The sequence below is a fragment of the Eurosta solidaginis genome, chromosome 4, assembly GCF_040869045.1.
Source record: "Eurosta solidaginis isolate ZX-2024a chromosome 4, ASM4086904v1, whole genome shotgun sequence".
Taxonomy (NCBI): domain Eukaryota; kingdom Metazoa; phylum Arthropoda; class Insecta; order Diptera; family Tephritidae; genus Eurosta; species Eurosta solidaginis.
Genome location: NC_090322.1, coordinates 246,779,720 through 246,792,959, shown reverse-complemented (window position 1 = coordinate 246,792,959; position 13,240 = coordinate 246,779,720). Strand labels below are relative to the sequence as shown.

The 13,240-nt window shown below is 41.7% G+C and overlaps 1 protein-coding gene across 23 annotated transcripts in view; it reads right to left on the bottom strand.

Moving 5' to 3' along the window:
- Positions 1-1,265: 1,265 nt before the first annotated feature.
- The window catches only part of sd (TEA domain transcription factor 1 homolog scalloped), a 486,093-nt gene continuing 474,118 nt past the window's right edge, over positions 1,266-13,240 (bottom strand). For 21 of the 23 annotated variants that reach the window (XM_067785456.1, XM_067785471.1, XM_067785464.1 and 18 more), the window contains 6 exons: positions 3,906-3,946; positions 3,652-3,844; positions 3,517-3,579; positions 1,811-1,980; positions 1,484-1,718; positions 1,266-1,404 (listed from right to left, as the gene is read on the bottom strand). In XM_067785456.1, coding sequence (XP_067641557.1) covers positions 1,291-1,404; positions 1,484-1,718; positions 1,811-1,980; positions 3,517-3,579; positions 3,652-3,844; positions 3,906-3,946 — 816 coding nt within the window. In that variant the 3' untranslated portion in view covers positions 1,266-1,290. Of the gene's footprint in view, positions 1,405-1,483; positions 1,719-1,810; positions 1,981-3,516; positions 3,580-3,651; positions 3,845-3,905; positions 3,947-6,330; positions 7,056-13,240 lie in introns of those variants that run through there. The other 2 variants (XM_067785454.1, XM_067785455.1) reach the window with 2 other exon arrangements.

The following is a 13,240-nucleotide window of genomic DNA, read 5'->3' as shown; positions in this document are numbered from 1 at the left end:
GTACAATGCACCGCATCTGCACTCGTACCTGCACCTGCCACCACAAAAACGCTGCTATTACCTACAAACAATTCAAACGCAAATTTATTTCCAAACAAAATTTCTTACAACAAATTAATTACGCTCACAACCATCACTCACACCAACACCGCCACTCTCAACCACACCACCAATATTTCCCACTGCCACTGCAGCCATGGCGGCTGCCACATTAACATGACGCAACATTAAATCGTTGTCGGCAGCCGTTTTTCCAATACCGCTCAAATTGAGTACCGCACCATTATCTGCAGCTGTCGATGCGTATTCCTGCGCGGAAAGTTTTAAAAATTGTTCATAAGCCGATAAGCGTGCGGATGACGGTGCTACTGATGACGGCAGTGCATCGTCGCTAAGCGCGCCTGTGCTGTTGCCAGCCACACATGAGCTGCTGCTATGAAATGCTTTTGTACTACTGCTATATGGCGGTGGTGGCGGTTTGTCGCTGTGTAAACTGCTACCGCTAATACGGCTGCTCGAAACTGCTTCAGATGCAGCACTGTCACCCACAGCAGATGCGCTCAGACTGCTTAAGCTGCTACCAAGTCTTTGTAAATGTTGTTGTTGTTGCTGATGCAGATGGTGGTGGTGATGCAGGTGCTGCTGTTGTGCTTGCTGTTGCTGATGATGTTGTTGTTGCTGCGTATGCGTCGACTGCTGCTGATGATGCATTTCGATTGCGGCTGTTGTTGAGTGCGGATGATGGGTAACTATTGCGGACGTTGATGCGCTGCCGAAGAGCACTTCGTCTGATTGTCGTGGAAGATGTTGCTGCTGTAAACCAATTGTTGTGCCATCCGCAGCGCTACTGCTCATTGGACTTGGCGATGTGGGTGATTGTTTGATGTGCGTAACAACAGTTGCGCTGTTAGCACCACCGCTGCTATTCACATTTTGACAATCGCTGACGTTGCCTGAATAACGCGCTGCATTCAGGCTATTGCTATTCGCGCTGTTGCCACCACTGGTGCTATCAACATTGTCATGTGTATCTTTTGGTGTTGTTGTGGTGAGCGCCAAACCTCGCACATTGCTACCGCTTATGGAGCTATCATCATTTATTGCCGACGACGCCAACGCGCCACTAACATGACGACTACTATCGCCACCACTACCACCAACACACTTTTGAGCGCCTCCTATGCTTCCTACAAGACTGTTACTACCCGCGCCTCCGCCGCCGCTGCCTCCACTGCTGCTCGTACTATTGAATTCATTGTGTGTGGTAAGATTGGGCAGTTGCAGTTCATGCTATTCCTTTATCAATCGATATATGTGGTGTGTGGCGCCACTATTTTGCGCCGCTACCTCAAATACGTACGCTATACAGAGCAGGGTCTCTTGTGTATCTCGCGCTTGCATCACCTGTTGTGAAACGAGTGAAGGAGAGAGAAAAAATATCAGAGGTCTGCATAATGCACACAAAATTTCACCGCGTATTCACCTGCAATATTGTAAAGTTCTCCAACACGCTATTCATCATATATCGTTCAGGTAGGTTCTTCAATTTCTGTATGAAATTTATCATATATTCGCACATCGGCGATCGATGTATGCGATATACGAAGCGTCCATTCTCCAAACGTGAGTATTCTGTTTCCACCTTCTCGACGACTTGTTTGCCAAACGAGCAGACTTTTGTCGAACAGACGAGCACAACATTTTCGTTACTCTCATATCTGAAAGAGTTTTGAATAAATATTTATATTTTTTGTTCTTAAGGAATCTTAAAAAGAATGGGGGTTAACCTTTTGACCTCGTTAATACTTACTGACTTGTAACGCCATAAAAATCACCCGTCTCGCTACCAGTAATTTCGGTATTCAAGTCTGCCCAGCATTTAACCAAGTAGAAGGCATTCTGTGGACCTTTTTCATAGAGATCTTTAAGACCACCTGATTTCTCAGGAAACTTATCGGAGATTTGTCGGATGTCAACAGTCTGAAAAGAGAAACAATAATAAGATTTATATAAATACCGAGCCTGGCTACTGGAATTCTATTTATGGTATAGGGCAGAAAGGGAATGAGATTTGAGAGAGAGAGAAAGAGGGAGAGAAATAATATAGATTCAATTTAATTCAGATAGAGAGACTGAGAGAGTTAAAACGTTGAGTATAGTAAAGCGGAAATAATAGCTGCCATTTATTAGCGGATTGGTAAGTGGCAACATTAAAGTCTTGGATAAGATAGACACGGCAAGGACTCTTAATATGTAGTGCTCTGTGAAAACTCCAATTACCATAGATATATTTACTTTAGTAAACCATAATAGTTTCATTGACCGTTTGAAGACAACAACTGGCCGGAAGGACCTAAACACTTTCCTAGAGGTAGTGCTAAGCGTACGTTTAACTGACTCGATGCCCACCTGTCCAAAAGCAAAGAGAAGCTGTCCATGGGAATCCAAAAGTCTCTGCTGGTACCCATGTTCAGGGTCCAAGATATCAGTCGGACAATTTCCAAGGATATTCTTATATTTAGAAGTCCTCTCTTAACAAACAAAACTGACATTCTATGTCTCTCATCCTACCTGTTCTTATGTATGGCTCGGAATCATGGAGGGTGTGAGAGACGAAGGTATGGGGGCCTTTGAATTGTTCGCAAAAGACGTTCTGCGGAAGAAAGATGGTCCTGTTCGTGATACCGGCGAGTATGGTAGGAGGTATAATGGTAGGCTGTATGATATGTACGCATATGCATATATTCGCGCCCTTCCTTATTATTTTTTCTTCTGTTTGGACTTGCCTGTTGCTACCTCACCGAGCTTACTGACGCGTTGCTAGATTTTCTCCCTAAATTCGACTAACCGCTTGTTGTTGTTGTTGTTGTTGTAGCGATAAGGTTGCTCCCGAAGGCTTTGTTAGTTGAGTGTTATCGATGTGATGGTCATTTACCGGATACAGATCAGGTACGCTCCGGTACCACAGCACCATTAAGGTGCTAGCCCGACCATCTCGGGAACGATTTATGTGGCCACATTAAACCTTCAAGCCATCCCCCCCCCCATCCCCAAGTTCCATGAGGATATTGGGGTCGCCAGAGCCTCGTCTGTTAGTGAAACAGAATTCGCCGTGGTTGGTGAGGTTGACAATTGGGTTTGGAGAAGCTATATATTGCGCTGGCAACTTGAAGGGTTGCGCTACACAGCACCTTGAATCTGGTATTTTAGTCGCCTCTTACGACAGGCATACCTACCGCGGATATATTTTGACCCCCTAACCCGCTGGGTGGACTAAACGCTTGTAGCGCTTTGTTGTTGTTGCAAAGGCAAAAAAACTCCCCAAAGGTTAAGGGGAATATGGGCAGTAGTTTGCCGGATACGATTGCCTGACATCTTCTTAGTAGTCGACCTTCCATCACGGAAAGTCGTAGGCGAAAGCAACTAAGCCAGTCAGCCATATGCTCGGAACTTGGCTAAGCACTTGGACCAACGATAAGATGCCTATCGTAAATCCATATATTTGAAGGTACTTACCTCGAGCAATGGATCGGAGAAAGACGGTTTGCCGCCAAGTTGTACAAATAAGTGCCGGTGATACTGCAAAACAAAGCAAAAAAAAAAGCATTGAGAATTCGATGCCCTTTTCATGAAATCAACAAAAATACTCACTATATCCTCTCTTTGTATTTCCATGAATGCTGAAAATTCGAGCAAACGGAATTTGTGCGTCGCTATCGCTCTACCCTCCCATGGCAATTGTGCTGGCGGAAGTCCTGCTTCAATATCACCAGATACTGCGGTTGAGGGTTTGCCGGCGGGGTAGGGTGGTTGTGCGAATGGCTTAATGCTGTAATCGTAAAAACTACGGTCAATGCAAATAATTTCAATGTTCAAAATGGAAAGAATATTTTAAAATCACTTACTCTTGTGAGGTGCTCGGCTGTAGACCAGGCTGCCAGAATTGCTGCGAAGAAATAAAAAAAAAATAATAATATTTAAGTAAACTTGCAAAAATTTTACAAAAATAATTTGACAACATTTATGTTAAACAATAAATAATAATAACATAAATGAAATTACAAACGATATTATTTATATGTGAACCACGATGTGTGAGAGCGAAAAGCAAGGTTTATATGAAGAGCGCCAACAATTTTGAGGATTATGCGAGTTTTAATGAGAGCGTTTGAGATTAAATTTTTTTTTTATTTAAGGGAGTAGATCTTTTCAAAAATATAAATACTAAACGTATGTTGATTACATACTATGTGTCAAAGTTATCTTTAGGGGCAAATTACGTATAACACAGCCCGACGCAAGGAGTCACTTTTACTCGTGAAAACCAAAATTCGTGAAATATAAGAATATTCGCTCTACAGTCACTTCAAAGAGTTGGTATTACGTTATGATTAATGTGAAGTGAGTGAGACACAAAGCGTCACGGGGCGTTACATAATTAGCCACTTAGGTGTAAAACTGAAAAACGTTTTCATCAATTTCATACGAAATATTTCCAGTATACGACTTTCCTTCGTCGTAGGCAGTGTTGAAATGATTTGAAGCGGGCTACGGTTTGCCACTAGCGATGATCTTCTTTCCAATAGGAAACTGAGTGTATGTGCTATGAATGGACCTTAACCTATGAATGATTCATTAGCGATTGTGAATAGCTCTTATACATACACACACAACACATATATACACACATATATATATTTAAATTTCCTCAACTAACTGGAAGCTAATACTAAAACGTACTGCTCCGGAAATCTTTGAAAAGCGTTTATTAGAAAAATATATTGCAGACAAACGCTATACATATTGGCCTATCGGTGCACCACAGGAGTGATTTGGATCGCGGACTACAAGGGTGCACCAGGGAAAGGTTTGCTAGCTACTTGAAAAGACTTTGAGTGGTGATGATCATCTTTAATTAGATGTAATAATATTTGCAGGGAAGTCAGGTTAAGTCCAGCTGCTTCTATATTTCTAAACTAGTCTCTGAATGTTATAAATATCTAGGTCAACTGCGTTTTTCGTTAGGAGCCCCCATTGCAAGCATCCGTCGTGTCAAGCTTGTTTCGGAAAATGAGTGTTAAGAAACTGCTGAGTAATTACGTTCAATTGTCTGCTGCTTTGAAGGTCCGAAGTTTTTTGAGCTTCACACAAATTTAATTCATTTTCTTCCTCCTCCTTTAAGGAACTCTCTGACGAAAATCTTGGTCGGATAAATATGTCCTTGAGATAGAACTCGTATATTTTTATTGCTATTCTTCTATCTTTCTGATGACTTCTCATCGTATGAATCAGGGTTCAAATATCGTCATAGAAAAAGAATGTTCAGATACTAGTGGACCGTTAAATTGAATTGGCTTTTGCGGCTCCACGGTAGGTCGAACATTTTGCGGGAACTTGACGGAATTGCAGTCCTTCTGCTTCTTCTCCCTGTTTTTATAACTCTGTGACCTTTCTGTTGAGAATAAACTTTCAAATGAGATGGCCAGTATGTTTCCGAAATGAATATAAAGGAGGCGGACAGCACCGTACGAGCATAAATGGGCTATCTCCTGAAGAAATCGAGGAACACAATGAAATCGAGAACACAGAACGATGAGAGTACGAATTGTCAAGGTCCCAGGTTGCAACGCTGCTTCCACTATTGCGCATACCAACAACTCGTTTTGCAGAAGCTGTCAGGATGACGAAGCTCAGGGCTTTATGGCAGAGTTAAGGAAGGATCATTCGCGCTTACTTAAATTCATATGGGAAAGCAAGTGGTTTATTGGCGATTAATTACCTACAAGTCCATAGAATCATCAGAAAAGTGAATATATAATAGGCAATTTATTTAAACGATAAGATAAACTGTGTGCGTTGTATAATCGCGAAAATCAGCTGAAAGACTCACGTGGGAGGAGGAAAGTTATCCATGGGGAAACCAACGCCAGTCCGACTACACCTATTGAGATGCAATAGAGCCCTGAAGAGATTACAGCCTGCTTTTGTCTGTAGTGAATGATTTAAGAGTACATTTAATTTATTGAGGTTCAGCAAAATCTATAACCTATTGGCAGCAGTTGCTGGATTTTAATTCAAGTTGTTAGAAAATTTGGATTGCCACTTTGTTTGCAGAATATGCGAACAAGCTTGCAGAAGAAATGAGAGCCAAGTCTTACTTTTACAGATCTTTGGCGATAAGGTTGTCCACTATTCTTTGAACTTAAACAAAAAAAAAATTGTGATTCCTTTTTATTACAACTATTTGATGAAACGTACAATAAAGAATGATTTATTTACAACGAATAGGGTTACACAAAATGTAGCCTAATTTGAGGGTTAGCGATTTTCTTAAATTTAAATTTATTATGTCACTATGATGAGCACAATTTTATGGCCGTAGCTGTGTTAAAAGCGTAAAATTTGTTTTTCATAAATTTTCTTACGCCCGGATACATTGGTGGATGATGAAGTGGAGTGTGCGCATGCGAATGCGTATGTGCTGCATGTGGTAGACCGGCTGCCACCGCTGCTGCTGTTGTTGTTGTGGTTGCTGCTGCTGCCGCCGCCGCTGCCACTGCTGCTTGATGCTGTTGCAGATATGCTGTTGTACTCGCTGCCGTTGGCGGTGGCAAGTGCGAGGACGAGGTATATGTTCTAGGATGGTGATGACTTAAGTGGTGCGGGTGGTGATGGAGATGTTGAGGGTGGTGTAAGTGGTTTTGGTGTAGATGGTGGTGTAACGAATGCGGGTGAGCGTGCGCATGCACATGTGTTCCAACTAGGTGCGCTGCCGCTGAAGATGTTGCGAGAGAAGTAGGCGGAGACGCTGTACTCGATGACGTACTTGAAAGTGCTGGTGGTGGTGGTCGCCCTGGCAGTCCCACTGTTGCATGTGTACGATGATGCATGCCCGCCGCAGAGAGTGCAGCCGCCGAAGCGGCATATGCAAGATTTTTAGCCGCTTGCGCAGAAACAATTTGCGAGCTAGTCATGCCGCTCATAGCCTGTAATGCTTTCTCCTTTTCACCCAACAAATGCAGCGAATGTACATGGCCAGCTATACTGTTCGGTTCCTGCAAAAATAATAAAGTGAAGGAGTAAGGTGGTGTTCGATGAGGAGTGTGTGACTTCCAAAGATTTTATACATTTGGAGTTGACTTAAGCCATGCTTAGATGTCGCTGAAAGAAAATTTTGCGTTATCTATTGGCTTAGCGTGAGCGACGATGATATTTTTTGCTATGAGTGATGTAAGTTGATGAATGATGTGGTGATGCGAATGTGCCATTTGGCGCTGATGATTCAACTCTTTGATAGTTTAGGAATTTTTATTTTTAATAAGCCTCTTTACGGAAAGAGGAGTACACCACTTCACAAGAGGAGAGGACTAGGTATGACCGAGCTCGGAAGGGTACTCCCTGAATACCCTCAATAATACACATTTCTCATGTTGCGATCACACACCATTAAAGGAACCTGTCTGCATGAGCTCTCAGCCCTTAGACGGATTACTGGATGTGATAGTTGACAGCGAAAAGATAAGATTCTCATTAGTTCGCAATAGTATTACCCTTTAAAATCGGCTGATTTCAATGTAGTCAGCTCGACGATGCTTTAAAAGCTAGGTGACCCAATGATACTTCGGCTGAAAAGGGTCAACAGAGCTAGTATGACTATGATCAACGGAAACTGCCCTTCATTAGCTTATTGGTGCACGAGCCCTTGCTGCCATCTTACATATAGAGGGTGCATTCAACAACATAGAAATCAGCGCTATTGTCAAATCCCTTCAAAGAGCCGGGGATGATAACCACATTTGCAGATGGAGGCAATCAGCGACCCGAAACGTGGGAAGAGGAACATCTAAGGGCGGGGTTTACCCCCACTACTGTCAGTTGTAGTGCACGTGATACTACTTGGGCTCGATAGAAATGGCGTGAAAGTAGTGGCATATGCAAACGACGTAGTTATCGCAGTTTCGGGGCCTTTTCGATCAACGTTAAGCGAAATCATACATGGTGCACCTAGCAGGTTACACACCTGGGCTGGAGCGAGTGGCCTAAACACAGAATTAACACTCTTAAGCAACAGAAACAACACTCTTCGGTTTCGACTGCCTTCGGTAAATCGCAGTGAACACCCTCTCTCAACAAGAAATAGACAGCAAGCTAAACTGGAAAGTCCATATTGATAGAAAATTACAGAAGGTATATATTGCATAAGTCCAAAGCATATGATGTGGCCCTCCACAGTGGTCATAAGGCCCATTCTAGCGTACGTGAGAGAGCCACCACTGGACAAGCAATACAACATTAAGAAACTAAACCCTATACAGCGAATGTTTCTCCGGCTAACGGGAATACTTAGGACGTGTCCAATGGACCTCCACATAGGCCTGACAGCTACAAACTCAGTCGTAAGACTAAGGAGTATAGAAGCTGGAGCGAAAAGCTATATAGCCACAGTGGGGTCCTAAGAATTCTCCTCGACAACAAATCGTCTTTCACCCTCATTGAACTTTGAAGAGGTTATTAAGTTGAGGATTCCCTCAAGAACGGAGTATTCAGCCGACATAATATGCAAGGACTGGTCAAAATAGGAAGCGGTTTTGGTGTAGGGGGTTTCTCTGAACAGCTAAAAGTCGCAGAGTTACAAGGTATAGAGAAGGCCGGTTATAAGAGAGGGTTAGAGAATCAGGAGAGCGACGGTGAGATATTGCATAAGAAGGAGCAAACTTTGCGACTATCGCACTCACTTGGGTACCCAGTCATAAGAACATTGACGGCAATGAAAAGGTGGAAGAACGGGTAAAGCCCGGCGCATGGTTAGACATCTCTGAGGCAGTCTCGATTCAGCGGTCACTTCCTTCAACAAAGAGTGATATTTTTACCAATCTCAAGAAAATCGTAATTCGCAATTGGTAATCTACGGACACCTAAAAAATCACCAACCAAACTTGGTAGTTAGGCCAGTGGAGAGAAGTGGAGAGAAACCGAGTTTCGAGGGAGATATTCAGGATGCCATCCACTGTTACAGGACACTGATCGTTTGGCTAGTGCTACAGTGAGAACGGTTCTAAGCAGACAGTCATGGATTTCCTCTACGAAGGGTACATTATGTAATGGATACCAGGAGAATGTGCACCAAACTGGCGTCTAGAGCGTTCCTTCGGTCCCGTCTCTTCGGCCAGATGGTACAGCAACCAACCAGTCAACGCCAAAAGTTTTCAGAATGCGTGATTGCAATAATGCTTCGATATTCTGTATTGCAAAACGTTCGCTAAATGTCTATGTTCTAAGCGAGTTTACTATATTTTCGATGTATGGCAGTAATAGTCCGTTAGTGGCATTATAAACATGTAATCCACTCTCCTTTGGCTTTTAAAAATATTAAAATTTTTCTATTCCTTTGTGAACCCACAAAAATTTCAACTGTCCACTAGAGGACACATGTGGTATCTATAACATATCATCTTGATTACATGTAGGTCTCTATGTGTGTCCGACTTTTTCTTGTCCTTTCAGTCCTGTACGGTAGTGCGTTTTTGAGAGTTTTCTTCACTTTGTATTCGTACATTTTTATTTTGTTAAACGAAATTCTTTATTGTTTTCTGGGTCATTTTGTTAAGTTGAGTGCTTAGCTGTTACGATAATTGTATTCCGTCCCACGTTGTCAGGGATTTCAATGATGCAAGAAAGAATGCAAGGACTTACGTAAGTTAGTGCGTGTGGAGGTTACTTTTAGTTAATTCTTTCTTTTTACTACACTTCTTTTTGTGCTCCTTTATTTTTGTAGTTTTCATGGAGCTTTGTGCGCTTCTATGTCGTAACCACAAAGTGATACCAAATTGTAGAGGTAACCACAGTTTGATGTGTGCGGCATGAATGGCATGCACTCCAGTTAAAGTAGCTCACGATGAAGCCACAAATATTCTTTTTAGTGTAGGAAAATTTTATTAAAATGGTTTCTGAGGTTGGAAATGAAATTAAATTGAATTGTAGGCAGTTATGTCTTGTGATGGATGCAAAAGGATATACATACGTGAATGTGTAGTTATCTTAAGTAGTTGATTCTTAGAATCTTTCTTGCATCAGCTCAGCATCCTTATCTCAACTTCTGCTCAATGAAGGTCATGACTACATTAATTAGTGCACAAAGTGAAGTCATCTCTGGAGAACAAAGAGTTTTCCTGCATGCGTTCAAGGACATGGGGATAACTTGTACAAATGCTCAACCGGCCCCTTTCTAGACTGGATAGCATCCGCTCTTCAGCTGCCAAGGAAAGTACAAGTTATCTGCGTTAGCTGCAGCGAACCTTTTACAGCCATTTGAAGCTGGCGTGTTACCTGACAAGGCCACGTCGGTATTACTGTACCTAATACCACAATATACAGTTTCGGTTTCTTCCCTTGTATCTTATTAAAATGCTCAGCGGCAAACTAGAACTAATTCTATATGGTCTGACTGCTGTGGGAGACTTCAAAGCAAGTACCCTCGAAAATAGAAAATGCGGCAGACTAAGAGCCGATACTGCAAGTCTTACCCTTCGTCGGGCATCGGCCCAGTTTAGTAACGTAACATTAAATCCAAGAAAAAATTTAACAATAGATGCTACAGGGTGGCTTCCTAATCGTCTCGCGTAATTTGACACTATCACCGATCACGCCGATGGCATTACGCTACCAAGCACATAAGGCGTCAGCTCCGCAGGCACTTTGAAGAAATCTGGCACACAAGAACTCATCCATTTGAACCAGATGTGCATTAAAAGGCCCTCAGCATCATCCATGCTGAATTGGCAAAGTTGTATGTGGAAAAATGCCCAGCGAGCCCCGTTATGAGATCGCAATACCCGAAGGAACTCCCCAAGAAGATGCGTGTCACTCTTGCACAACTTCGATCTGGTTACTGTGATAGGTTAAACTTTTACTTATTCAGAATGTACTCCGTCATTCGCAATGTATATACAGCAATCATCAACACCAACCAATTTCAATTGTAATGTGGAACCAACGCCTCTAACACTCATGCATATCTCTTTGATCCAACCTTATTGAAACTGCAAGTTTGCTTCGTCTTTCGATAGAGGATATCGATGGCAATTTATGGGTGATCGCACCTATTGGATGCAGTAAAGAACTGCTTCAAGCATCAGATGTAGCCGGGGAATTTAATCCTTGATATTGCTGTCAGGTTCGGGTTGACAATATTCAAGACTAACACGATTTCAAGAAATCGATGGCGGGACTGTGGATACTTGACTCAACTGTTATTACTGTTTCAAAAAGCCTGAAGCCAAACGCTACTAAATGGATTACATCACCTTCACCTCAAAGATCCTGATAAGAAACAGATACCGAACGGGTAACGAAAAGCATTAAGATGGTACGTCTTCAAGATTAATGCTGCCAAGTTTATCGCTTCGGTTCTGACAGAAATCCGACGAGTTAAGTTGATAGTTAAGGTTTCTATTATGGTTATGACTATGACTACAGTTTCAATTATTGTTGAGGCAACAGTTGTGGTTATGGATCCGACACGGTTAGGTCATGTTTACTGTTACTGTCATTATTACGATCACCGTTACCCTAGCGACACTTTAAGGTCCATGATGATAATTATGGCTATGGCTACGGTTGTTCCTATTATTAGTGTACAGTTACTTTCTTGGTTGCGGTAACGGTTGCAGCTACTTTCTTGGTTACGGTAACTGTTAGAAGCCTCTAATGAAAAAGTTACGTCTAGTATGACGTTTTCGTTTACAGTTACTCATATGGTTTCGGTTACGATTACAGTTACTCCTCTGATTACGGTCACAGAAACACCCATGAGTACGGCTAGGGTTACGTTTACTGTTACTCCTATTGTTACAGTTACGGTTACGGCAACAGTTATTCAGATGGTTAGGAATACAATTATGGGTGCTCCAGTGGTTACAGTTACGGTTCTCCAATGGTAACGGTACCGTTTGGTTCCCCCCTTGGTTACGGCAAGGATTACAGTTACTATCATTGTTACGGTAACTTTTTTGGTTATGGTTACGGCAAAAGTTACTTCTACGATTACGTTTTCGTAATACCATATAGTTTCTGTGACGATTACACCTATGGTTATGGCTACGGTTACGTTTACAGTTACCCCTATGGTTACACTTACGGTTGTGGCAACAGCTACTCATATGGTTATGGTTACGGGTACAGTCTCCCTGAAGTCACACATATTGTTTCACTCATTTTCTAGGAGCATTTACTCCTCAAAAGGAAACAATCTGCCTTGGTACAGGCCCTGGAGGTCCAGTGAAGCCTGATAAAGTGGGGTCCCTTTCGTGTGTAAGTGACAATTAGTTTTTAATCTGCTCTACGCCTGACCCAAATTGAACGAGAAATATTTTCTTAAGTTCAATAAAAAATAAATTTTCATTTGTGTATTTAATTTTAGTTTTTTTTTTTCAAAATAGGAATATTGTGCATGAAGTAACTCACTAAAAGAAAATCTTCAGTCGGAAAAGAGGCCGATTTTAATACAATCTCTTTGAAGTGTTCGTGCTCATTCTGTGCTTCGCATTATGCGCAATTCCACTTCACTGACACATACACAAATACACAGAAACACACAAATAAACAAAGTGAGCGGCGAGGCGATCCTTCGGTCACTTTAACCCACATTTAAGATCCTTTTTGTTTTACAAAGCCTTTGCAAATGGACCATTAAACACACTTTTTTAATTAAGTTAGCAACGCAAAAAAGATGATGACGTTAAAGATGTGAGCAAAAGAATAAGGAGCAGAAGACGAAAAATATGAAGAGGAAGCATTATAAAATTTTACTTTGTGCGTTTTGTTTTTAGTATTTTGAGTGAAAAAGTTCATGTTGTTTTTGTTTTTTTGTAGAAGCACAATTTTTTTCATAAAATCAGTATTTTTAGTTTTTTTGTTGTAAATTTCATTTTACTTACTGCCATCATTATAAATGCAAAAGTTGTTGAAAAATTCCAACTTTGTACCTTTTGTTTCAGGATAAGCACAGCGGCAACAACAACACAAAAAAACTAGGCACCTTACATTACATTAAATTACGAAAAAGTAATTTTACCTGCAAACTACTTTGTTTTTGTTGCGCTCTCTTTGTTAGGCCGCCGGCTCTCCTGTGTGACTATGACGAGTGACTATTTTGCATTATTTTCTATGCCATTTTGTTGTTGCCTTTAGTTGTTTTACAAATGTTTTTTTCTTTTGACTCCCTGACGTCCCGCTGCCGTTT